Consider the following 27,112-nt stretch of genomic DNA (forward strand, 5'->3'; position numbering starts at 1 on the left):
TGCGCAGGGGGGCTGCGGGGTGAGCCTTGCATCACACACAAGGGCTTTTTCACCAGGCCTGAAAATGACGGCTTCTATTTTGAGGACCATTTTAGAAAACAACCTCCAGTAGTGACTCGTGTAGAAGAACATGGTGCTGCAGGTTGTTTTGAAGGCTGAGGCTATTTCCAGCTACAGGAGCAGCACTGGGAATTCAATCCTCAAGCTGCCTGAGTGCAACAGCCCCTCTTGGGCCCGATTCCTGAGTCCCCGCCTCAGTGGCCCTGACTGGGACAGGACACATCGTGCTGTGACCGTGGGAGTCTCCCACAGCGTCGGGCTGGGGGACAGCAAGCCTGGTTCCCGATGCTGCTGTGCCTGTGGATGGGGAGGCACGGGGGAGAAAGAATGTTTTGGGGCAAGCTTAGAAATAGAGACTTGATTATACCATGACTTTTTTACCCCTTGTGTTTATTTTTTAACAGCTTTAATGAGGTAGAATTTACATTTCATGCATTTTAAGTGCATGATTCAACAATTTTTAGTATATTTACAGAATTATGCAATCATTACCACAGTCTCGATTTAGCACATTCCCATCACCCCACTGTGATGCCTTTTGCCTGTTTGCAGTTAATCCCTGCTCCCATCACCAGCCCCAGGCAACCACTGATCTGCTTTCTGTCTCTAGAAATTCTCTCTCTTGGGTCATTTTCATAGAAATGGAATCATAAGGTTATATAGAGTTTTCTAACTTGCAAACAATGTGGGTTTTGAAAGACCCAGCGCATGGCTGGGGGCAGTGTCGGTGATGACTCCAGATTCCCGTGAATGATAGATGCGGTGCCTCACATCAGATTTAAAGAAACTTGAGGATCAAACATTTATTATCTTTTCCCAACTTGACTGCAGGGTGGGGTCCTTCTTTGCGAAGAAGTCACTTCTTCCATGAATTCTTTCTTTAATTCAGTAGCAGAAATTTACAGAGTACCTGACCAGCCCCATGAGCACTGGGACACTTAAGCTATTCATGTCTTCCAGAGAGATCAAGTGTCTCTCTGGGTAGGGACAAGCACGTGCACTTAAATACCAGGAGTGGCCTCTTCTCTCCTCTCAGTGGCCCTCGAGGAAATACGCTTCCACCCTGTCCTAGCCTGGAATAGCTCTTTTTAGTGGAAACTCTTTTCTGTATTCGAGCACTATCTCTTCAACTGAAATCTATCAGTTCTTGTTCTGTTCTTGATCTAGAATTTAAACTTGTTAAAATCTAGTTTTAACTAGAATTCTAGATTATATTTCTAGGTAATCAAGTGTCCTCCCAGTTTTTAACCTAAAGAAAATGCCCACCCCACACACACACCCTTACTACATCTCAGATTCAATTTTTAACCATGTCATCATTTTTATCAACTTCTCTGAGATTTTTTACATTCTTTATTTTTCTCTTATTATTTAGAGTCTGAAAATGCTCCTGGTAAATGCAAATTTATAGAGCTATTTTTATTTTTGCACAGAAAGCCCTCAAAAGAGTCTTCTTTGACAGAGCTTGTCAGTGTTGTGTTTGAATTTTGAAAGATAATGAGGGTTGGACTGAGCTTCTGTTATAGAGATTTTGTACACACACATACACGCACATACACACACATACACACACACAAAGATGCAGTTTGCTCTGCACAGGGTGAGCTGTAGTTTGGATGGGCAGGATAGGCTGAAGGAACCGCTTTGTATTTTGAGCACATCTCAGTCAGTTTCTGTTTCAGTTTTCTGACTGTTTCTGTCACCCACATAGGCATATTCAAGAGCTCCTGCTACATCGACGTGCGCTGGTTTCCCTTTGATATGCAGCAGTGCAAACTGAAGTTTGGGTCCTGGTCTTACGGAGGCTGGTCATTGGATCTGCAGATGCAGGAGGCAGATATCAGTAGCTACATCCCAAACGGAGAGTGGGATCTCGTGGGTAAGCCCAGGAAAGAGACGAGACTAGCAGCCTGGAAGAAAGCTATTTTATTCCTGGGCAAGCTAAAGTTTGGGATTTTCCAATGTCCTTTTCAGTGAGAGCATTTATTGAACTATGAAGCATTATCCATAATTTACTGAGAGCTATATGATGAGAAATAAAACAATTGGAAAACTCAATGCTGTCTAAGAGGAACTTGCAACTACAGTGAGGTCACATTTAAAGAAAGCAGCACTAGTGGAGGTATCCCGACATTATTCGAATCCAGTCCATTCCTAAAATCGGGTTGCACAGCAAATTTCAGTTGATGGGAACCTGTATTTGATTATTTTAAATCGAAAACAATGATTACATTGTTTTTTTGGAGGGGGACAGAGTCTCACTCTGTTGCCATGATTGCATTTTTAACACTTGAAAATTGACAATGTATTGTTAACCATCATGTATTTCCAATCCGTCAAAAGAATATTTGCCCATTTGCTTTAAGATACCCTTAAAGAGCTCTATAATACACCAGAAAGAGTCTATTCAAACACTAATCCCTCAATTTTTTAGCATTTCGTAAACTCCAGGGCTATGCTTGTGTGTGGCATACTCATTGAAATAAACATGGTAATTTATTGTATTCTAACCGTGGTTCCTTTTCTTCTCCTCCCCATGGAGGGATCCCCGGAAAGAGGAACGAGAAGTTCTATGAGTGCTGCAAAGAACCGTACCCAGATGTCACCTTCACAGTGACCATGCGCCGCAGGACCCTCTACTATGGCCTCAACCTGCTCATCCCCTGTGTGCTCATCTCCGCCCTCGCCCTGCTGGTGTTCCTGCTCCCCGCAGACTCCGGGGAGAAGATCTCTCTGGGTAAGTGCCCGAGTCTCTGGCGGGAGTCTGGGACTGAAGGCCGTTCCTTGAAGTCAGCTCTGCAGAGCTCACTGCGGATAGTGCAGTGGCCATTCAGGGTCTTAGGGGCCTGTGTGGCTCATCACACAGACCTCCCAGCCCAGGACACTGGAGGCTCCTGATTGAAGTTTGGTCCCCTCCTGAGAATGCTGTAGGATCCTCGGATCGTCTGCCCCTACACTAAGGACAGGGACACACAGGCAGGGGCCAGCTGGATTCTGCCCTAAGGGACTGTGCTTCCTCCCCTCCTGCAGCCCCACCCTGTTCCCTGATGGCCACTGGTCAGCATTCCTTGTGGACAGGTGGTAGTTTAGCTCAACGTCAGCTTGCATTGTGTGCTGCTGTACACCATGCAGTCCCTGACGATCGCTCCCACATGAGGGTAAGGAGACTAAGATTTCGAATGGTGAATGAGTTTCTCAATATCTTAAAGAGCTTCTAAAGATCATGTGTAGTACATGGTAGAAATCATTCTCAAACTGGCATCTTCTGAGTATGAGCCTCACAAACATTAAATGACATATCCAAGGTCACATAGCTTTAAATATCAAACTTAAGACCTGAAATCAGGTCTTCTGACTACATATTTTCTTTTTCCTGCTACATGAAAACTACCTCTCAATAATAATACAATAAGGAAAGTAAAAGACAATTGTGCTAAGTAAAATTATTCAGTTTGTGTTGATCCTTCCAAAGTTCTGGCTCCTAAACTCGTCTCCATCAGGGACTCCTTTGAGACTGGTGAATGGCATAGACTCTGCCCAGGAACATGCCCGCGTGTAGAGAGACCATGCATTCCATGATGTTCCCCCAGCACTTCGTTGTTTGAGTCTTAGGCTGGGAACCTCTGTTAGACAACATTTGGGCCTTACTGTCTGTTTTATCTACAGAACCACTGTATGTTTATGTTTTAGGGATAACAGTTTTGCTCTCTCTCACTGTCTTCATGCTGCTTGTGGCTGAGATCATGCCAGCAACATCTGATTCCGTGCCATTGATAGGTAAGGCAAGAGCTGGGCTCCTCCCTTAAAGATATGGTGTTAAAGAGTGCCTAGGATTGCCCCGCAGATGAAAGTAGAAGGAAGGTGGCTGTACTGCCCCCATGTTCTGCTGGGAGGGGATGGCTTGCTGTAACCATTCTGAGAGTGACCCATGGCCTCTTGTCACCTGGGCCTAAGTAAGGGGAAGGAGATGTCCAGCTTTGCAGTTTGACTTTAACTTGCAGAAATGCCTCCATTCCCCCCATAATTCTCCCCATCATGCTTGCTGTGAAGCCAGATATTTTATCATCAGAAATTTATTATTTTAGCTTAACATATTGTTTTCCCATAAAGCCTTTGTTAAAATGGGGGAAGCACACACTTTAACTCTTAGCCATTGTTTCCTGAGATAACTCAATCTCTGTATAGAATAAAAGTCTTTGGGGAAATATGAATGGGATAAATATGCTTGGCCCAGGATGGGTATGAGGCATGACCTTCTGCCTAGGGAGGGACAGCAGCACTGAGAGTCTCCACTCCCATTGGATGGTAGAGGCTGGGAACAGGAATGCAGTCTGTGATTATGCCTGTTGGCCCTGCTACCCGAGGACCATCCTGTGTGGCTAACTAGGGTAGGTTGCGGTGGGAGCACCTTGAACGGATACCCCCAGGCTTAAGGAACCAAGCAGCCAAGGCCCGTCTTTGTGGAACTCCCCTATGTGAATATTTTGGCCAGAGAAACTGTTGGTATGAGAAGCCTCTGTGGTCGTCACATTTCTTTTGGTACCATCCAGACAGGGTGGAACCACCTTTCTACTTGGCTCTGACCTCCTTCATTCTACACTATCTTCCAACACATTGTTTCCAATAGAGACTTGCAACAGAAACCACCTTTCCTGGGCTGTTGGCAGCCTTGTCTTGACTGATGAACCCCCTAGGAAGGGCTTGGTTGGTGCACAGCCCACGTCTAGAAGGATGGGATATTGTTGGCCTCAGGCACGTCGGCTTTGCTGCCCTCTGTTGAGCACTGACCCCGGTCATTGTATTAGTTTAGTTTGCTCAGACTGCCCTAACAAAATACCACAGACTGAGTGGCTTAAATAACAGCAATTTATTTTCTCACAGTTCTGGAGGCTGTAAGTCTGAGACCAGGGTGTCAGCAGAGTTGGTTTCCTCTGAAGCATCGCTCCTGGGCTTGCAGAAAGCTATCTTCAGGATGCTTTGTCCCTTCGCGGTCCTTCCTTTGGGCACACGCAGCCCTCCTGTCTCTCTGTGTGTCCAAATTTCCTCTTTTTGTTTGTAAGGACACCAGTCAGATTGGATTAGGGCTCACCCTAATAACCTCATTTTACCTTAATTACCTCCAACCCTATCTCCAAATATAGTCACATTCTGGGGTACTGGACTTAGAGCCTTGGCATGTGGATTTTAGGGGGACACAATTCAGGTCATAACAGTCATGGTTTGGTCCATTCGCCTTCCCCTTTGCAGAGGGCCCTGATGCTAGTGTAAGTCACACATCTCTACCTCTGACAGAGCTCTTCCCAGGGACCTCTTGGTCTCTATAGGAAGCAGTGAGTTCCTTCCTGGCTGGAGGGCAGGTGGTGGACTCAGCCAGGTGTGTGGGCCGTACACTTGGGCTCCTGCACCACGAAGCTTTTCACTTAGAGCTCAGCCCTCAGGAGTGGGCAGCTACACCCAAGGTCTAATAGAGTTGCCAATTAAAGACCACCTCCTCCATGCCAGGCTTTCTCCTAGATCTTGGCCCGTATAATCCCTAATTCTTGCACTAATCCTACAAGAAGGGGCTTTTTATTTATCTTAGTTCTGACTGCTCTAACAAATTGCCATGGACTGGACGGCTTAAACAACAGACATTTATTTCTTACAGTTCTGGAAGCTGGAAGTCAGAGATCAGGGTGCCAGCACGAGGTTCCGGTGAGGGTCCACCTCCTGGTTTACAGGAGGCTGTCTTCTCACTGTGGCCCCACATGGCAGAAAGAGAGCTAATTAGCTCTCTGGCTTCTTTTTACAAAGGGCACTAATCCCATTCATGAGGGCTCCATCCTCAGGACCTACTTACCTCCTCTGAGAAAAACGCTCACTGTTTCTCCGCTTATACAACACACACTCCTGATACCAGATGTGCAAGTTTTCCCCACCAGACAAGTTCTCCAACAGCAGCTGGGTGTGCTATAGTTCAATTCAGTTCTGACACCGTCTGCCTAGAGCTAGGGTAGACCCCACAGGTTAGGGGCTCCGTCACACAGACGGCCCTCACTTCATGTGCCAGTCGCACGTCTCAGCTTCCCATGCTCTGACTAATGACTGCCCGTCCTTGGGTTCAGTCATTTACTAGAATGGCTCATGAACTCAGGGAGGCACTTTATGTTTACTGGTCATTATAAAGGACATTATAAAGGATAGAGATGACCAGCCAGATGGGAGGGATGTATAGGGCATGTGGGATGGGGTGAGCTTCCATCCTCTGGGTTCACCACCCTCCAGGCACCCCCACATGTTCAGCAACCGGAATCTCTCTGAGCCCTGTCCGTTCGGGTTGTTAAGGAGCCGTCATTACATAGGCATGATTGGTTACATCGTTTGCCGTTGGTGACCAACTCAATTTTCTGTCCCTCTCTCCTCCCCAGAGGTCAAGGGTGGGGCATTTCTAATGACAAGGCTGGTTCCCTTGGCAACCAGCCCCCATCCTGAGGCAACCCAGGAGCTCCCAGCCACCAGTGATCTTATTAGCATCTGAAAAGACACCTATGACTTGGAGATTCAAGGGTTTTAAGAGCTGTGGGCTAGGAAATGGGAGGAAGACCAAATATTATTTCTCATTATAAATCACAATATTGTATCTCCCAAAGGCCCACCTCCAAATTCCCTCCCATTGGGACTAGGGTTTTAACACATGAATTTTGTGGGCATACCACAAACATTCCATCCTTTGCACTATCCGTGTCCAAGAACTCAAGGCCCAGAGAGGCTGAGTAGCCTGTCCAAACTCCCAGCCTGCAGCCAGAGGAATAGAGCTAAGGCTTTTTCAGATGTTCCCTGCTGTTTCTGAACTGGGCCCAGGAAGAGACACACACCCAGGGCCCACCCTAGTGGAAGCTGATGTTCTAGGCCTGAAAAGTCACTGTCAGTGACGTCTTTGTCAGGCTGAATAGCTGGAACCCCTACCCTCAGTCTCCCATGAGATGGAACCAGACTCATTTCCCAAACTAACAGCCTAAGTGTCCAGGGCTGATAGAGCAGCCTGGGGGTGCCCAGGTATGCCCTTGTCATACCCCCGGAGCATGTCCGAGGCTGGCAGTCATGATGGTGACCACACTATCCGTGTCCAGTGTTTACTCTTGGTAACAGCCTTATCACCATCCTTCCAGGCACTGCTAGCTCTCATTGATGGACGAGGAGGACAGGGTGCCTGGAAGTGGAATCAATGAGGCAAGGCCACTCCATGGGTGGGAAGTCAGACCTCACAGGTGGGTCTCTGCCCGACTGGAAGGTGGGTGGTGGGCTGCAGGCCTGGCCAGCAGCAGGAGGCAGTCCTGTCTGGCACCGGGCAACACTGCCCCCCGAGGCCCGATGGGCAGAGAACCTGGTCAGGGTGCACCTGTCCTGTGATGTTCAGGCCAAGGGAGCCCCCGCATCTCACCCTGCGTCTGTTCTCTCCGCAGCCCAGTACTTCGCCAGCACCATGATCATCGTGGGCCTCTCTGTGGTGGTGACAGTGATTGTGCTGCAGTACCACCACCACGACCCCGACGGGGGCAAGATGCCCAAGTGGGTACGTTCCTTCCGCCTTCCGTAAAGGACGCTCCTCTTATGGTTTATCTATTTTAAAAATCACAGAAAAGCTGGCGTTCCTAAACAAAGAGCTTTATTTTTCACATGGCTTCACCTGCCTGCATATATTTGCAAAGAGTACAGTCACGAGGAGGGTGCTCCTTACCGTCCCACAGCACTGGGATCACCAACTGCAGAAGCAGCTGCAAGGTGTGACATGCATTTAGTCACTCTCCAGGAATAGGGAGTTTCTGGGCCTCCTAAACACATTCATTGTGCAGCAATTTACAGTTACCCAAATGTTAACTTAGGAAAGATTTCTTTTTTAAAAAAATTGCTGTCTAAAGTTACTGTTTCATCTCAGATTTTTTTTTCCCCAGGGCCCCTTCCCCTCACATACTCAATAAAGACCTTCCCTCCCACTCATGGTGCCGGCATTAGCAGGAGCTCAGCCTGGATGGTGGCATCTCACCCACAGATCACATCACTATCGTCCCTGAGGCCTGTTTTGAGAAGGCCGCCCCTTAAAACACTGGGATACATCTGCACACATTCACCTATGTTCTTGTCTGTCTGCCTTAGACCCTGACACACGTAGGCTACACGCCAGGCCAGGTGTGATAGCAGGGGCCTCGTGTTTGTGTCTGTCTATCTCTCTGTCTGTTTGAAGCAGGTAAAAACATTTACCTATTTCAAAAGCCAAAACAAAATTAAAAGTGTACATAAGCAATCCTGCTCCCATTCCTGCCCCTCACCCTGCGTCTGTCACCAATACTGATGAGCGTTTTAAGAATTCTTTCCTTTTTCTTCCAGTGTTTACTTATGCAAATACAAAATTATAAATACTTATTTTTATTTTTTGTAAGTATTTTGACTGATGGGAAGATAATGGAATTAAGATATGAAGATATATTAATGAAACATTTTTAATGACCTGGAGCGCTCTACGGCTCCAGAAAAATCTTAATTAAGAACATATGCTAATTATTCACCTCTCAGCATAAAAGCTTATTAAAACCAATTGGCTGCGAATGAAAGATGAAGCTTATACGTCTCTCTTGCTTTATATAGCACACTGTATTTTTTGTTTTATTCCATGTGTGTTTGAAACACAAACAGCCTCCGAGGGACTTTTATTATGATCTGTTGCTATGAAGAAGACACTGCCGCGCTCAGTGGCATTATGTGACATTTGCACAGCTAGAAACAAAACTGTAGCCTAACAGAAGAGGTCAAGAGCACAGTCTGAGAAGTGCCAGGAGGATAATTTTATCTTCTGAGATGCTTTGGCTTTGCAAGCTAATGATTCAGGCCATGGAATTCCAAGTAGACATGGCGGTGTGGATCGTGTGAGCTTGAGCCGTGTACCAGGGGATGTGCAGACCCCCGTGCAGTGGGAGAAGTGCCTGGCGCAGCCCAGCTCCTCGTGTGCGCAGCTGCCCCTGCGTCCAGACACATCCCAGCAGACTCCCTGCAGGTCTGGCTCAGGCTCACTGGTGCCTTCCCAGAGGGGGCTGCGCTAAAGTCGCAAGACTTTGAAGAGAATCCCATAGACACTTTTACAGATGAGGCCGTGGATGTCTAAACAAGTTAAGTGACTTAACCACTTGCTCACTGTAGCACCTTGAGCCACTTTATTAGCCTCTTTGAGCATCAGTTTGTCTGCTGTGAAATGGGGGCATTGTACTCACTTCACAGAGCTCCCAAAGGCCCACGTGGGATGACACATCTCATGAGCCTTGAGTGGGGGGCCAAACTCAACCGAGGTTTCACACGAGGCCATGTGTCCCTGCTCCTCCACGGTCAGCACACCTGGCCTTTGCAGGATGTACAGAGCGACTCTTGTTTTGTAAAAAACACTGTGAAACATAGGTTATCCTTACAGCGGCAGTGGAGCTGGTCTCACGCTTTCTTGTTCTTTTCTTCACCTGCTTCCAGACCTGGTTGCTGCAGGTGTCTTTGCTAAGATGTCATAAAAAGATTACCCGGAATGAATCCCTGCAGATACGAACTTCACGACTTACTCTCTGTACCTACATGTAGGAAATATACCTGCTAGGTTGTTGATGGAATTTCCCCATAATCATAAAACAAAATGAAATAAAATCAGGATCTAGATAATTTCAGGGAAAGGGCCCACTTTTCACACACTTATCTGGATAGATGTTATAGAGATTTTTTTTTTTCTTTAAACTTGGATTAAGGCTTCAGATGTCTCCCTCCTTTCCCTGAGAGGCAAAAACAATATAAACTCTTAGGGTGATTTTTCTTCAGCTTCTCCCATAGGTGTAGGCACTGTATGTTTATAAAACACTTTAGAACAGAGCACAACAAACTATACCCCCAGTGGTCAAATAGAGCCTACCAACTGTTTTTGTGAACAAAATTTTATTAGCAAACAGCCATACCTATCATTTGTGTGCTTTCTGTGTGTGCTACAATCAGCAGAGTTGACCAGTTTCAGCAGAGACCTTAGAGCATGAGGGATTTACTCCCTGGCTTGAAGGAAAATTTACCAACTGCTGCTTCTTACTTTTCAAAAGTACTTTCCCAGACATCATCTTATTTTGAAGCCTACTGATTGAGGTTAGAGGTTCCTAAAGTTCCTTGTTCACAGCACATTAGTATCTCAGGAATTTTTTTCAGAGAGTCCTTAGGCCAAAAGAAATAATACCTAATGCTCTCTTTATTAAATAGATCAAAGCAACTTAATAGGTATTTGTACCTTAACAATGTAGCACCTGTACGGAAAAGTACAGCCTCTCAAATCTTGGGATCAGATTGGAGACCACTACCTTCATTTTCTGTTTCATGTGGACTTCCTTGGTACTTGCTTTTTATCAGGGAAATTTTGAAAATCAATTTTGCAAAGATAGGTTGTCATCACAAGGGATGGTGGTGATCTAATGCTGGAAGCCTGAACTGCATCAAGCTTCAAGTTCCTTTGGTGTCTGATGGGTGTCCTGGGTTGACCTTAAAAATTTAAAATCTCCCGGGCACTCCTGGGAGCTTGCAGTGGTCTTCCAGAGAGCCTGACACTTAATGTGGGAGCCTGTGTTAGGTCTGATGGTCCCCTGGTTACACATGAGGAAGGATCAGAGAGGAAAGTGACTTTTCTTCTTTACACAGCTCAGGGGCTCTCTTACCAAGACAACCTTATTCTACAAGGCTGTCTTCCCTGAGACTGCAGTATGCCTTCCCCAAGGAAAAATTCAACCTGCTCCGAGGGTGATTTTCTGTAAGGTTTTATTCTGGCCTCACATTTGACTCAGACATTTGTAATGCACAGGTACTGCTTGCCTGTGTAATATCATCTGTCTGAGAGGCAGCGGAACCTATTACCATCAGGATCAGTGAAGTAGGACTTCTTTTTTTTTTAATATACAATTGCAAAATTTTTTTAAATTTTTTTTATTTCAAAATATTAAGGAGGTATGAATGCTTTTGTCACATGAATAAGTTTTGGTCATGTCTATAATAAGTGTGCCCATCACCTGAGTAGTGTTCATTGTACCTGTTAGGTAAGTTTTTACCCCTCCCCTTCTCCCCTTCACTCCTCCTTGATTTCCAATGATTTTCATTTCTTTTTGTGCCAGTGCGTGCCCATCAGTTAGTTCCAAATCATTCGAGAGTGCATGTGGTGTTTGTTTTTTTCATTTTTGAGATACTGCACTTGGGGTAATCATCTCCAGTTTCATCCAAATTGCTGCAAAACACATGAATTCACTTCTTCTTATGGCTGAGTGGTACTCCATGGTATACATAGACTGCATTTTGTTAATCTATTCATGAATTGATGTGCACTTGGGTTAATTTCACATCTTTGCAATTGTGAATTGTGCTGCAATTAATTACATTCAAGTACAGATGTCTTTGTGATAAAATGACTTCTTTTCCTTTGGGTAAATAACCAGTAGTGGGATTGTTGGCTGAAATAGTAGGGCTACTTTTAGTTCTGTGAGGAATCTCTGTACTGTTTTCCATAGAGATTGTACTAATTTGCAGTCCCACCAACAGTAAATAAGTGTTACTTTCTCTATATCCATGGCAGCATCTGTTGTTTTTGGACTTTTTAATAAAAGCCATTCTCACAGGGCTAAGGCAATATCTCATTGTGGTTTTAATATACATTTCCCCTATGATTGGTGACATTGAGCATTTTTTATATGTTTATTGGCCATTTGTCTTTCTTCTTTTGAAAAACTGCTGTTCATGTCTCTTGCCCACTTTTTAATGGTGTGTTTTTTTGTTTTTTTTTTTTCTTGCTGATCTGTTCGAGTTCTTTGTAGATTCTGGATAGCAGCTCTTTATTAGACGTGTAGTTTGCGAATATTTTCTCTCATTCTGTAGATTGTTTGCTCTGTTGATTATTTCCTTAGCCAGGTAGAAGCTTTTTAATTTAATCAAGTCCCATTTTATTTATTTTTGTTGTTGCTGTAATTACCTTTGGGGTCTTAGTCATAAATTCTTTGCTTAGGCTAATATCTAGAAGACTTTTTTCTACACTTTCTTCTAAAATTTTTATGGTTTCATGCCTTTAATTATTTTATCCATCTTGAATTAATTTTTTGTAAGTGGTGAGAGATAGGTGTCCTGTTCCATTCTTCTACACGTAGCTATCCAGTTTTCCCAGCACCATTTATTGAATAGGGCTTCTTTCCCCCAGTGTATGTTGTTGTCTGCTTTGTCAAAGATCAATTTGTTGTAGGTAGGTGGTTTTATGTCTGGGTTCTCTGTCCTGTTTCATTGGTCTATATTTCTAATTTTGTACCAATACTATGCTGTTTTGGTTACTGTAGCCTTGTAGTATAGTTTCAAGTCTGGTAATGTGATGCCTCCAGATTTGTTCTTTTTGCTTAAGGTTGCTTTGGCTCTTCGGGCTCTTTTTTGGTTCCAAACAAAGCATAGAATTATTTTCTCTAGATCTGTGAAATATGACATTGGTATTTTGATGGGGATTACATTCAATCTGTAAATCACTGTGAGTAGTACAGACATTTTAGCAATGTTGATTCTACCAATCCATGAGCATGACACATTTTTCCATTTGTTTGTGTCATCTGTGATTTCTTTCCTCAGTGTTTTTTAGTTCTCCTTGTAGAGATTTTTTACTTCCTTGGTTAATTATATTTCTAGATATTTTATTTTCTTCGTAGCTATTGTGAATGGTATTGAGTCTTTGAATTGACTCTCAGCTTGAGTGCTATTGGTATATAGAAATGCTACTGATTTGTGTACATTGATTTCGTAACCTGACACTTTGCTGAATTTGTTTATCAATTTCAGGAGTCTCTTGGTGGAGTCTTTGGAATTTTCTAGATACAAAATCACATCATCAGTGAAAAGCTATAGTTTGACTTTCTCTTTTCTGATTTGGGTATTATTTCTTTCTTTCTCTTTTCTGATTGCTCTGGCTAGAACATCCAGTTCAATTTTGAATAGAAGTGGGGACAGTGGGCACCCTTGTCTTATTTCCCTAAGAACTGTCTTAAGCAGTTCTTAGGGGAAATGCTTTCAACTTTTCCCTGTTTACTGCAATGGTAGCTGTGGGTTTGTCTTATATGGCTTTTAAATTTTTGATATGTGTTACTTCTATTACTAGTTTATTGAGAGTTTTTATCATGAAAAGTGCTAGATTTTGATGAATGCTTGATCTGCATCTATTGAGATGATCATATGGTCTTTGTTTTTGCTTCTGTTTATGTGGTGAATCACATTTATTGATTTATATATGTTGAACCATCCTTCCATCCCTGGGTTGAAGCCCACTTGGTCATGGTGGATTATTATTTTTTTGATGTGCTGTTGAATTCAGTTTGCTAGTATTTTATTAAGGATTTTTACATCTCTATTCATAGGGAATATTCGTCTGCAGTTTTCTCTTTGTCGTTGCTGTTGTGTCCTTTCCTGGCTTTGGTATCAAGATGATACTGGCTTCATGGAATGAGCTGGGGAGGATTCCCTCCTTCTCGATGTTATGGAATAATTTCTGCAGTATGGGTACCACCTCTTCTTTGTAGATCTGGTAGAATTGGGCTGTAAATCCATCTGGCCCAGGGTTTTCTTTGGTTGGGAGATTTGTTACTACTGCTGCAATCTCTGCTCATTATTGCTCTGTTCAGGAGTTCTATTTCTTCCAGATTAAGCCTTAGGAGGTTGTGTGTTTCCAGGAATTTGTCCATTTCCTCTACATTTTCTAATTTATGTATGCAGAGATTTTCATAGTATTCACAGGTGATATTTTATATTTCTGTGGTATCAGTTGTAATATCTCCTTTTTCATTTCTAGTTAAACTTATTTGAGTCCTTTCTCTTCTATTCCTGGTTAATCTAGCAAGAAGTCTATCAATTTTGTTTGTCCTTTCAAAGAGCCAACTTTTTGTTTTGTTGATACTTTGTATTTTTGTTATTTTCCATTTCATTTAGTTCTGCTCTGACTTTAGTTATTTCTTTTCTTCTGCTCGCTTTGGGTTTGGTTTACTCTTCCTTTTCCGGTTCCTTCAAATGTGTCATTAGGTTGTTAATCTGCGATCTTTCTGTATTTTTGATGTAGGCATTTAAAGCTATGAATTTTCCCCTTAGGATTGCTTTTGCTGAATCCCATAGAGTTCAATAGCTTGTGTACCCTTTGTTGTTTGGTTTAAGGAATTTTTTTATTTCCACCATAATTTCATTATTGACCCAATAATACTTCAGCTGAAGGTTGTTTAATTTTCATGACTTTGTGTAGATTTGAGTGTTTCTCTTAGAATTTATTGCTAGTTTTATTCCACTGTGGTCTGAGAAGATACATGGTATGATTTGATTTTTTTGAATGTTGAGATGTGTGTTGTGGCCTAAGATTTGATCAATCTTGGAGAATGTTCCATGTGCTGATGAGAAGAATGTATATTCAGTAGTTTTGAGGTAGAAGTTTCTGTAAGTGTCTGTTAGGCACATTTGTTCTAGAATCCCATTTAAGTCCAGTGTTTCTTTGTTCATTTTCTGCTTCAATGATCTATTCAGCTCTGTCTGTGGGATGCTGAAGTCCCCGGCAATTACAATGCTGCTATTTATCTCTTTGCTTAGCTAGTAAAGTTTGCTTTATGAATCTGGGAGCTTCTGTGTTAGGTTCATATATATTCAAGGGTTGTTATTTCTTCTGGTTGAATTGCTCCCTTTACCATTATATAATGTTCATCCTTGTCTTTCTTTAACATTGTTGATTTAAAGTCAGTTTTATCTGATATGAGAATGGCTACACCTGCTCTCTTTTGGTTTCCATTTGCATGGAGTATTTCTTTACATCCCTTCACTTTGAGTCTGTATGAGTCCTTGTGGGTTAGATGTGTTTCCTGGAGACAGAAGATATTTGGGTTGTATTTTTTATCCATTCAGCCAGCCTATATCTCTTGAGTGGGGCATTCAGACTGTTCAATGTTGAGTGATAGAATATGTGGGATGCTGTTCCATTCATCGTATTGAGTAGTACCTTATTGCTTCACTTTCCCTCTTGTGCTGTTTTATATGAGAGGAGAGCTTTAGCTTTTGGGTGATTTTACATTGGTGGGTGTCTATTGTGCTTATCCATATGATATTAATAATGCAGATCTGAGTGTTTCCTGCAGGGCAAGTCTGGTTGTGACAAATTCCATCAGTGTTTACTTGTATGGAAAAGTCTTTATTTCTCATTCTTATATGAAACTTAGTTTTGCAGGATACAAAATTCTAGGCTGGCAGTTGTTCTGTTTAAGAAGACCGAAGATGGGGCTCCAATGCCTTCTGGCTTGTAAGATCTCTGCTGAGAAGTCTGCAGTTAGCCTGATGGATTTTCCTTTGTAAGTTACTTGATGTTTTTGCCTCATGGCTCACAGGAGTTTCACCTTCCTGTTGACTTTGACCAGTCTGATGATTGTATGTCTTAGTGACTGCCTCTTTGCAATGAATCTCCCATATGTTCATTGAGCTTCTTATATCTGGGTGTCTGAATCTCTAGCAAGACCAGGGAAATTTTCTTAAATTGTTCTCTCAAATAGGTTTTCCAGCACTTGTGCTTTTTCTTCTTCACCCTCAGGGATGCCTATGATGTCATATTTGGCCATTTTACATAATGCCATATTTCTCATAGGCTTTGCTCATTCCTCTTGATTCTTTGTTGTTTATTTTTGACTAACTGGATGAATTCGAGAGAGTTGTCTTCAAGCTCTGAAATTCTTTCTTCTGCCTGGTCTAGCCTATTCTTAAAGCTTTGCAATGGGTTTTGTATTTCCTTAAATGAATTTTTCGTTTCCAGAAGTTCTATTTGTTTTTTTGCTAATATGTCTATTTCTTTAGTAAATTTTTAATTCATTTATAGGATCGTGTTGCTGTGGGGATCAGCTGATGCCCGTTCTGTTGTCTCCCCAGACCAGAGTCATCCTTTTGAACTGGTGTGCATGGTTCCTGCGCATGAAACGGCCCGGGGAAGACAAGGTCCGCCCAGCGTGCCAACACAAGCAGCGCCGCTGCAGCCTGGCCAGTGTGGAGATGAGCACCGTGGCGGCGCCGCCAGCCAGCAATGGGAACCTGCTGTACATTGGCTTCCGAGGCCTGGATGGCATGCACTGTGCCCCGACCCCCGACTCTGGGGTTGTGTGTGGCCGCATGGCCTGCTCTCCCACACATGATGAACACCTCCTGCATGGCGGGCATCCCCCCGAGGGCGACCCGGACCTGGCCAAGATCCTGGAGGAGGTCCGTTACATCGCTAACCGCTTCCGCTGCCAGGATGAGAGCGAGGCGGTCTGCAGCGAGTGGAAGTTCGCGGCATGTGTGGTGGACCGCCTGTGCCTCATGGCCTTTTCCATCTTCACCATCATCTGCACCATCGGCATCCTGATGTCTGCTCCAAACTTTGTCGAGGCTGTGTCCAAAGACTTCGCATAACTTCACCTGGTTCTGGACGCGCTAGAAACACATAGATAGGCAGAGTCTCTTTGGCTTGGCGAGAATTTGGGGTGCTAATCCCTCAGCAGCATTAAACTCGGCAATGCCAATGTACCTTGTAGCTGTCAATCATGTTGGTTATGGTTTCCTTGTTACTTTCGGTAATGGGATCTCAGCACCTTTTGTTTAATTCTCTTAGGTGGGCTAATCGATACCCTTGGCACATCCTTATGGTCAGCCAGCAAGGCCACTGAGAGGTCGTTTTGCCCATTTGCCCACTTCCTGGAGAGCCCTTCAGAGAGGTCCTGGTAGCTCCTGACTGCTAGGGGAAGCCTGTACAGTTGGTTTTGCATGCCTGCATGTCACTTGCCATGAAGGTCTACATGAAAATTCAACCTATGCTTTTGCCTGTGTACAAACCTAGATTGAAACTAATAATAATAATAAACCAAACTCACTAAATCCATTCAAATAATTGACTGATGAAAGGAAGACAAACAAAAAAGTAGAACTAAAAGTCTATCTGTTGGTTTTTCTGCAATTCAACTTTTTTTCTCTCTCTACCAAAGACAGTTGGTAGAGAGAAACAGTTTTATGCTGTTTCCACATTTAAAAAAGGAGAGAGGCACAGTTTGTTTTATAAACTATGTTTTTGCCAGTCTGACTTATTTCTGCAAACCTTCCCTGTCAAGGGTACCGGAGGGACACAGGTTTGTGTTGACTCTGAACTAGGACCAGGTCCTCCTGAGTGCACCGGGTGTCTCCTATAGATCACAGATGACTCCAAGTTTCTTGGACACTGAGGAATTCAGTGAGTCTGTTGTTCTATTCTGCAAAACCCTAAGGACAAATAGAGTTCTTTTAGAATTAACAGCCCAAGGAATAGCTAATGCTAAGTTAAACCGGTTTTGTGTTTTTTTTTAAAAAATAATATATTAGATGAGTCACATGTGTTGGAGATGATTAGTCTTAGGAATTTGTACCTTTATGCGAATGCACAATTTAAACTGAAAGTATTCCTCAGCTTTTTCTCCAAGTGTCAGGACCAAGGGGAGGGCCTGGGACCTCTTGTGTCCCCTGTGTGGCAGGCACTAGGGAGGGAATGGTGTGGCCAAAGGCTTCTCTGGATGCCAGGCCAATGGCAGTCAACAGAAAGGAGTTGGCAGACAATCTCAGTCAGCAACTCTGTTTCTAGCTTTTGGGAATCTGCCTCTCCCCAGCTTGTCCACCCCAGCTTCAGCCTGCTTCAGGGTCCATGGGGTGGATTTACTGGAGGATGGGTGTTTTGAAAACAAGAGAAACTTTAATTTTTAAACCTATGTGATGACACAATTCTCTCCTTAGATTATCTAGCTGACAATATCACTTTGCCTCTTCTCATCAGAGGGTAATTGACCAAGAAAGCATGTTGTTGCATTGTGTCATACGACAACTGCTTGGAGCTCAAAACTGCAGGTTTCTGAGCTCCTAGAGATCTTTAATTTGCCTTGATGTGGGCACATCATGAGGGAAGATTAGATTTTCAGAGTAAAAGAAATACATACATTTCCCCCAGCTATCCAGTTCACTCATTTCTGGACAAAGCACTTGAATGTGTTTGCACTGGAGGAAAATGGAGGCTTGTGTGAGTGTGTGTGTGTGTGTGTGTGTGTGTGTGTGTGTGTGTGTGTGCTGCACAAGTAACTGTGTATGTGATGGAAGAGAGGAGACCTTGTTTACAACAAGAAGGTTGATAAATCAGGACATTCCAGCCTCAGGCCACTTGGAGCAGGGTCCTCCTCAGCGTTCACCCATGCTGCAGGATGTGGATGAACAATGCACACGATTTTCAGTGTCCTTTTTTTTTTTTCTGTTAAAGTGTCTTCAGAAACAAGTAGAAGTGTTTTGATACATAAAGAGAATTCTTCATTTCTTATGGTTATCCAAAAATTGATACCTAACATATTTTTGCTTCAAAAAGAAAAACTTAATTGGTTTTGTATTTTATATGGAAAACATGAAAAGCAAACAAAAGCAGTTCCACCCAAATAACTACTCTGTCATTTTAAAAAAAGTAATAATAAGGAATAGATGTGCATATAGTTAGAACTAAGTACCAAATGGTTAAAAAAAACCACCTCTCACAGCCTCCTGTACTCCCTATTTCCTCTCCCCACAGGGACCACTGATGAGCTTCCAGAGGCCTTTCAAGAAAGAAGGCAGGGAGCCAAAGAGGGATAGGGGGCTGTGGAGAGAGACATCCCCTTTCCAGTGTTCATGCTCTGCAAAGCGCTGTGTACCTTGCTTTCTTCATGCAGTGTTTTGTCTTAGAGATATTTCCATAATAACATATAAAGATCTACCTCATTCCTCTTAATAGCTGCTTGGTGTTCCATTCTCTCAGCAAACTATAATTTATTTGAATAGTCTTTTATTGGTGAACATATGAATATTTCCAGTTTTTACTTTTATATACAAATCTATAATTAGCATCCTTGTACATGTATCTTGGCATACTTTTGTGACTATGTCTTGGTATAAATTCCAATTTGGAATTGATGGATTTAAGGTTATGTGCATGCAAAATTTTGATAGATATTGCCAGATTATCTTGCAGAAACTAGTCAGTGGATATAACTACCAAGAGTATGATAAAAGGGTCAGTTTCTCAGCTTTCTAGTAGAGTATTTTCAAACAATTTTTTTCCAATCTAATTGGTGAAAAATGATATTTAGGAATATTATTATGATTTTAGTTTATTTTATTATGAGCAAAGAGGAACATCTTTTCAAATATTTCTTGGTAATTTCAATTGTTGTAAATTTATATCTTTTACCCAATTTTTAATTGGGTTATTTGGATTTTTCTTAATTTGCTTGTGCACTTTGGGATATTTTTGTCTTAGGTCTTGAAAATATTTTTGTTTATAATTTGTCTTTTGATGTTATCTATTGATTTGCTCATTTATTGAAATAGAGAAAGTTTAACTTTTTATGTTGAAAATTTATCCATATTTTCCTTTGTAGATCCTGGGGTTTGTTTCCAGTTTTAAAAAGCCTTCCCCATTCTGAGATTATGAATAAACTTACTCATATTTTCTTCTAAAACTTTATGGTTTCATTTGTTTACCTTTATATCTTCTAACTCCCTGGAATTCATTTATTGCAGGAATTGGAGGTAAAGGTCCATTTTTTTCCCTCCAAATGGTGGTCAGTTCTGCCAACAAATATAAAACAATGCATTTCTGTAATACAATTAGTCTTTTCCCTGCTTGTTCAAAATGCCACCTTGTATGTAAACTAAGTTTCTTTAAGTGTTTGATTCTGTTCCTATTCTATTGATTGATCTGTAAATGCCTTTAATGTCTAAACTTTATTCACACTAATATCAGTATTTTCAAGTCCACACTCCTCTCAACTCTTTCCCTCTCTCTCTCATATACATAATGTTTTAAAAATTGGGGTCATGATGAATTTATACATTAATTGAATCTTCCTTGAAGAACACTGCAGTCTAGCCTTGTGTTCAAGTCTAATTTTATGTCACTCAGTAGAGTTTTGTGGTTTTGTTCAATCAGATCCCACAAATTTCTTGTTTATTTCCAGATGTTTCACCATGTGGCTACCATTTTCAATGGAATGATTTATTCCATTTTATTTTCCAACTGGATGTACAGGAAAGTAGCTGGTTTTTATGTATGAATGTTATAGTCAACCACAGTAATTGTGATTTCTTACTGTTTCTAACATTTTCTTTTGGCTCTTCCTTTCCCGTATCTCCCTTACTTCTCTCGCTTATCCAGTCACACCTGAGAACAGTGTCGAGTAGCAGCAGTTCAAGTGGTATACTTATGCTGTCCTTGACGCGAATGGGATGTTTTAATGTTTCGCCATTCAACTTGTATGAAGACATGTATTTTCCTTGCCATAATAAAAAACATATCCGTGTATTCTCAAATTATTAAGGCTGTCTGGGGAAAATGTACCTGTTAGGTTTTTGTCAAAGCCTTCTCAGTATCCATAGGAATTATCAAGTTTTTCTCTTTGCTCTAATAGTATGCTTAATTATATTAATAGACTCTGTAAGACCAAATCGTTACATTCTGGAGATGATCCCTACTTGGTCTCATGAGATTTGCTATCAATATCCATAATTGGGATTACTTATTCTGCGCCTTGCTTTCATGTGCTATTTCTTCCAGATTTGATTTAATTTTTTGCTTATTTCAAAAAATAAAAAAAGTATAAAACAAAAACCTTTATATTCTACAACCATTTACTTGGTTTTACAATTTTAGAATTATTTTCTATTTAAGTGTGAAGGAGATACCTGGGCTGTCCGGGCCTGCTCTGGGATGTTTCTGGACTGCTCCCACTGTGCAGCTTGGGTCCTGAGCACTTCTAGAGTCAATTTTACCTATGTTTCTTTTAAATAAAATTATTTTCATCCATTTTTCTACATAGTTGCATAATTTTGCAATATAGGCACTGTATATTTTTAATTTCTTCTGTATTTGTGGTTATTTCTCCCTTTTTTTTTTTTCATTTCTCATTGCGTGCATTCTTCCTTCTGTGTTTATTGATTTGACTGGCCATGGGTTTTATTTTTTTTATATGTTTAGACAGCGGACCCTTAGACTTACTCATCTGTTTGAGAAACTGGCTGTGGGATCCTGTGGGCCCCTGAGCTGGCCCAGACCTGCCTGGTGACAGCAGGAGGCAGCGCAGGACAAGCCACAGCTGTTGGAGGTGCTGCTGTCCCCAGCCTGGCTCCAGGGGCCTGGGGAGTGGCTCAGCCCTTCCCCTTGGCATTGGGAGCTTGTGGGGCAAACCAGACAAGACAGCATGGGTGGGTCAGACATAGCTAGTCATCTCTCTCACCAGGACCACAATTAGCTGGAGAAAAGTCCTACAGAAGCTTTAACCAGAGCCCTCTTGAGGTATAGGCCTCGGGAAGTAACCCTCTCTCACATAATAACTTTCTCTCATTCCCTCGTTCTTTGTGGCACAAACCCTTCCCAGTCTGACCTCACCACTTACAGCTCCTTTTCTAATTACTGTTTGTTTCATTTGCATATGGGTTTGACATTTCAATATCTTAATTTGTCTTCAGTTGAGGAAGGGGTCCCGAAGTCATGCTCCCCGGAGATGCCGTGTACAGATTCAGACTTTACGGAACTCTGTGTCTCAGCACAGCCACTTTGGGAGCCACAGGAATGCTAAACCTGCCATGGTTCTGCCTAGTTCTTCACCTTTTCTTGTCTGTCTTTCCATCAGCTCATTTACAATTTTACACTCTTTCTTAAATTTAATTATTTTCTGCTAACAGCTTTGTTGCCATCCCCTCCACTGCTGTGTTAGAGTCCTGTGAGTTCACCGTCTAAGTACTTCACATCAACAAATTTTACCAGTACATTTTCTAATTCTTAAATTTTTGCTTTTAGTTTTAGTGTTTCTGTCCTCTCGTATTTTTGTTAAAAAGTAACGTATATTTTTAATGGTGACAAATATGCATAGCATAAAATTTACTATTTTAATCATTTTTAAAGTGTCCAGTTCGGTGGCATTAGGTACATTCACACTGTTGTACAACCATCACCACTGTCCATCTCCAGAACTTTTTCATCTTCCCAAACGGAAACTTCACACCCACTAAACACTAACTCCCCATTTCCCTCTCCCCTCAGCCCCCGGCACCCACATTCTACTTTCTATCTCTATGAATTTAACTTCTCTGGGTACCTCGTATGAATGGAGTCGTACACTTATTTCTCACAGCATCATATCCTCAAGGTTCATCCATGTCGTAGCTTCTCTTCTAGTCGGTTATTTTGCTAACTTATTCAGCAGATGTCAAATTCACGTATTTCCATTCTTACTTACTTAGATAAGTACTTTTGGCTCTGAATTTTATTCTGATTAAAGCATTAATAGCAGTCCATATGTTTTGATATGTATTGTTTTTATTATCTTTATTTTCTAGATATACTATAAGTTCAATTTTGAATTTTTGATATCTTCTTTGAACTGAACTTTTTTGTTTTAAGGCTAGTCAAGTGAAGCAGTGGCGGTGAAGAAGGAACAAAGAAACCTGTAACTGGTTGTGGTCAATTAGTTATAAACACCATTACAGTCAGATCAGCCTGAACTGAGCTTTTTTGAGTGTTTCAAATTTCCACATTTTTTAACTTAAAAATTTCTAGTTTTATCAATGTCTTCTGTACTAATATTTATAATTTATTGAGGTATTTTGAAGGTTTTTAACATCTGATCAGTGTGTATAAATGGGTCCTTCTCCAAGTATGACCTTGACCCACCTCTGGGAGGTCTGTCCTCACTGCCTTTGTCGCCTGGCCTGTCAGAGCCTCGTCGGGGGTGGAGTGGAGGTGGGGACGCCCCTGTTAGCAGCTTTTCTCTGTAATTGTCCTTTCATTTACCATATGATATTTAAGGATTAATGTCAGATTTTGATTCTATTTTAAATACTTACCTTGAATTCACACTTTGTCTGCTTTTAAAATCAGCCCCACAGATTTCTTTTCAGAGCAGATGCCTCCTTTGCACGTCCTTACACTCACACAGCACTTCTGGTCTCCACAAGGGTGGGGTTTTGTCCCACACCATGCCAGCTGGGTGTTCTACAGTTCAATTCAGTTCTGACACTAACTGAAGTTAGCACCAATCCCATGAGTGACTGCCCCCATGTAAGATGCCAGTCACTAGTGGCCCCCAGGTAACCCACACTCTGTCCAATTTGGCTACAAATTGGAGGTTTCCACAACCCCCTCCTTGAGTTCAGTCATTTGGTAGAACAGGTCACAGATCTTGGGGAAACACCTTACTTACATTAACCCATTTATTGTAAAGGATACAACTCAGGAACAGCCAATGGAAGAGAGGCACTGGGAAAGGTATCATGGGGGGTATGGAGCTTCTGTCACCTCTCCAGGTGTGCCACCCTGTTCACCAGCCTGGGAGCTTCCTGAACCTATACTTAGGAGTTTTTATGAAGGCTTCATCAGATAGGCATGATTGATCATTGATTTAATCTCTGGCTCCTCTTCCCGCCCCACAGGATGGGGTGTGGGGTGGAAGCTCCACACATCTCACCATGGCTTGGTCTTTCTGGTGACCCTGTTAGGTAGATGGTGAGGGATTCCAGGTCTCCTAGGGATGAAAGTCGGCGCTGCTGCGCTATTGCCCCCATCTTGGTCCTGCCCAACCCTAATTCTCCCTACCTGGGGAAGGAGGGAATACCCTACAAATCTGCCAATCAGAACTTGGCATGCCAGCTGCAAAAGAATGCAGAGGACTGTCTAGTCCATGGGCCAAGCCACATGGGTACCATAAAATCCAGAAGGTGACCTAGAACCCACAAGCGTAGTTAAGGCCCAGGTCATGTGACTCCCAACTGTCCAATCAAAGTGGTTCCATGGTGACCTCTGAACCACGAGGGAGATCCCTATCCAGGCACTATAAAATAAGACACAGATCACAGCCAGTCTCTCTCTTTTCGCTTCCTTTTGCTTGCCCAGCTGTGGCAATGGGTCCAGTTGTTATCCATGGTGTATGTACCATTCTCTGTAAACCTGTATCTTGCTCTTGCCATATAATCCTATCTTTCTCTCCTCAATAAACCTCATTTTTGTGCTTGCCTAACTTTGGTGTGTCTGGTCATTCTTTGGCCATAAATGGGCCAAGAACTGACAGTTTCAGACTAAAACCTGACAACCCCATCCAGAACTTTACCAAGGCCCCCCTCCTTAGAATAAAAGACACTCCTATCACCCAGAAAATTCCAAGGGATTAGGAACTCTGTGCCAGGAACCCAGTCAAAGACCAGATATTAGAACAAAAGATGCTCCTCGCACTCGTCACTCAGGAAATTACAAGGGTCTTAGGAGTTCTGTGTCCAGAACTGGGGATAGAGACCAATATGTATATTTCTTATTTTAAACTCATAATTTCATTTGTAACCTTTTTGAGGTACTTTGTTTTAGATTTATCCAGGATATGCATTTATATTTTTAATATGTATAACTGATATATTGGTTTTAATATTTTTTTCAATTTGTGTAATTAACATTTCTTTTGCACCCTGTTTTGAGGTTTCTTCTTTCCCCTCCTTTTGATGTATGTGTATTCTTTTTGTTAAAATGAAAGATTTATTGCTTTCATGTAAGTGATTACCTGTATAGTTTTACATAATATAACCGAATGTGTATTTTATGATTTATCAACCTGACAATTTCTATTAATTCTCTCCTCACCTCAAACCCCAACACATTATTAGTTATCTTTTTGTTTTTTAGTCTTCAGATTCCTTATATGACTTTCTGTGATATGCTTTAATATTTATCAATTCAGAACACTATCTGTTGACCACCATTGAGAGTAAATTGAAAGATGTTGAATAGGATGTACAAAGTAATTCATTTTGCGTGTCATCTTCCCTTTTCCCCAATTTTCATAGTGTAATTATCTTTGTTATATTCACAAATTCTTTGTAACATTTACTTTCTGAAAATTCATTTCCTGTCATCATATACATGGTGTATTTATATATGCAAAAGGAGTTTTCGTTCTTTTTTCTTGTTCTGCTTTGAATGTGTAATGATCTGCCTTATTCCCTGTGAAGATCTGTAACTTTTCCTCTATGTTCATAACTTTGTTTATTTGGCATTGTCTGTTCTGTTTCCTGCTGTTCAGTGTTTTTTTGGTGTTTTTTTTAACCTGTTCTGAAATGGGTTTTTGGTCCTTAATTTGTTTCCAAAGCTCTACAATTTACCTTTCATTTTGTTTTTCTCTTTTAGCTCTTGTTCTATTGAAATCAATTTCTCATTAACTTCATATACAACACTCTGGAGAATTTGCTTCTGTGTCCTCAGTTGTATTAGTATGTCATTGCAGAGTGAAGTCTTTGTCTGTCTTCACATGCTGTGTCCCTGCCCACTCTTTCTTTTCTGTTTCTTGTAGTGTATTTGCATGCATGTCTTGCTATTTATTTTCCTCTTGTTTTTGCTTAACTTGGGGAGCTCTGAGGGGACCTTTTATCTCCTCTGAAAGTGGCCTCTGGCCCTCTTCCTGAAATCTTTAATTATTCTCCCCTTGAAGCTCGAGTTGAAAGCTCTCTCTTCTTCCTGCTCCCATGGCCGGAGGTTCTGAGAGGAAGGCCAGCCCCTGAGTGCAGGATCTGGGCTTTGGTCTCTGTGGTGTTGCTGCTGTTGCCTTAACTGCTGCATAACATTAGGTATTGCCCTGGGAGAGTCTGCATCATCATTTATTGCTCTAACTCAGCATGAAATCCTGAGGCCTTTCAGGGGGACAGATGGCCATTCAGCTGTCTCAGTTCAGCCCGGTCTCCACAGCAATATTTTCCAATCTCTGTCCTTAAATCCACCTCCATTCAGGACAGAAAAAAGAAAATACCCATGGATTCGGTTGGGGAGCTGGTAGCTGGTGGGCTGGTGGGAGCATGACCTCTTGCTGTGGTTGTGCCTCCTGGGCAGGTGCAGTCACAGCCCCTTTCCTTCCTGCCCATCGGGGAAGAATGTGCAGAGCTCCTGTGGCTTTCCTGTGTCTGCCGCGATCCTTGGGGGTCACGGGGGCTTCTGCACTCATGGACTTTCTTGAATTTTTCCCTTCAGGTTATACCTTCCTTTCTCAATCAACCTCACTCCAACTTGACAATGTAGGATGGGGAGAAGGAATCAGGTATTTGGGTTGGAGTCATATATAGCTTAGGGTGGGGTCACACTGACATAGGGTCTGACATCGCCCTCTTCTCTCTCTTTTCCTGGCTGTAGCATTTTGCGGTGCGAGGTTCTGACACCAGGTTGCTGCCATTAGGTTTGTTCCAGGTGGGAACCCGAAAAGTACGTATAGGACAGAATGCAGTTAATGGAAAATTTAGGCTTGTAAAACAATAGCCTGAGGAGTCTGGAGAGTCCCTGGACTTTGTAAATCTACAGACAGCTGCAGCCAGCATTCCTTTCCCTCCCCTCCCCCATAGGGATGAAATTTATCCCTCCCTATCTCTCCTGATAAGGCGACGCTGGAGCTGAAGGATGGATGTGACTGGGGCAGAGGTCCTAGGAGCTGGTTGTTTGAAAAAGAATTAATTACAAGCGGCTGCTCTGGCCCACTTATGCCCCTCGGAGAAACCCTCTATAAAATCCAAGGCTCTCCCCTCCCTCGGTGTGGACGCTCTTTGGCCTCCACTCATCTGTACCCAGATGCTCAAAATAAACACCATTTTGCTACACATGAGGCTTCATGTGTCTCTCTCCGCTCTGGACCTAACAGCTGCTGCTGTTAAAAATTGTTGCTGGTTGGGGTGACAACATCTCTGACCCCTTTCCTCCACTCACAATGCCTCTATAAGGCCCCGACCATATATTCGGAAAAATGAGGAAAATGGAGAGTGTCATAACTGAACACTAAGGCTAGTGGTGAGTTATATTCTCAATAATGTGAGAGTATCATGGCAGAGGTTTTTAACTTTATGGTGAAGCTGTTGATCTTTATGTTGAAGGACCTTATGAAGTTGTGGAGCTTAATATTTTTCCAACCATATCGTTTTTCTCTCTGTGGGAAATGAAAATGGACAAAAATTTGTC

At 42.3% G+C, this 27,112-nt stretch overlaps 1 protein-coding gene across 2 annotated transcripts in view; it reads left to right on the top strand.

The window, feature by feature from the left end:
- Positions 1–17,013, top strand: part of CHRNA7 (cholinergic receptor, nicotinic, alpha 7 (neuronal)) — a 109,252-nt gene extending 92,239 nt beyond the window's left edge. The window contains exons 6-10 of one of the 2 annotated variants that reach the window (XM_012642697.1): positions 1,772–1,939; positions 2,603–2,797; positions 3,751–3,837; positions 7,503–7,612; positions 15,997–17,013. In XM_012642697.1, the coding sequence (XP_012498151.1) occupies positions 1,772–1,939; positions 2,603–2,797; positions 3,751–3,837; positions 7,503–7,612; positions 15,997–16,515 (1,079 nt within the window). In that variant the 3' untranslated portion in view covers positions 16,516–17,013. The remainder of the gene's footprint in view (positions 1–1,771; positions 1,940–2,602; positions 2,798–3,750; positions 3,838–7,502; positions 7,613–15,996) is intronic. The other variant, XM_012642696.1, reaches the window with a different exon arrangement.
- The last annotated feature ends 10,099 nt before the right edge of the window (positions 17,014–27,112 follow it).

Source organism: Propithecus coquereli, unplaced genomic scaffold (assembly GCF_000956105.1).
Source record: "Propithecus coquereli isolate 6110/MARCELLA unplaced genomic scaffold, Pcoq_1.0 Scaffold184, whole genome shotgun sequence".
Taxonomy (NCBI): Eukaryota; Metazoa; Chordata; class Mammalia; order Primates; family Indriidae; genus Propithecus; species Propithecus coquereli.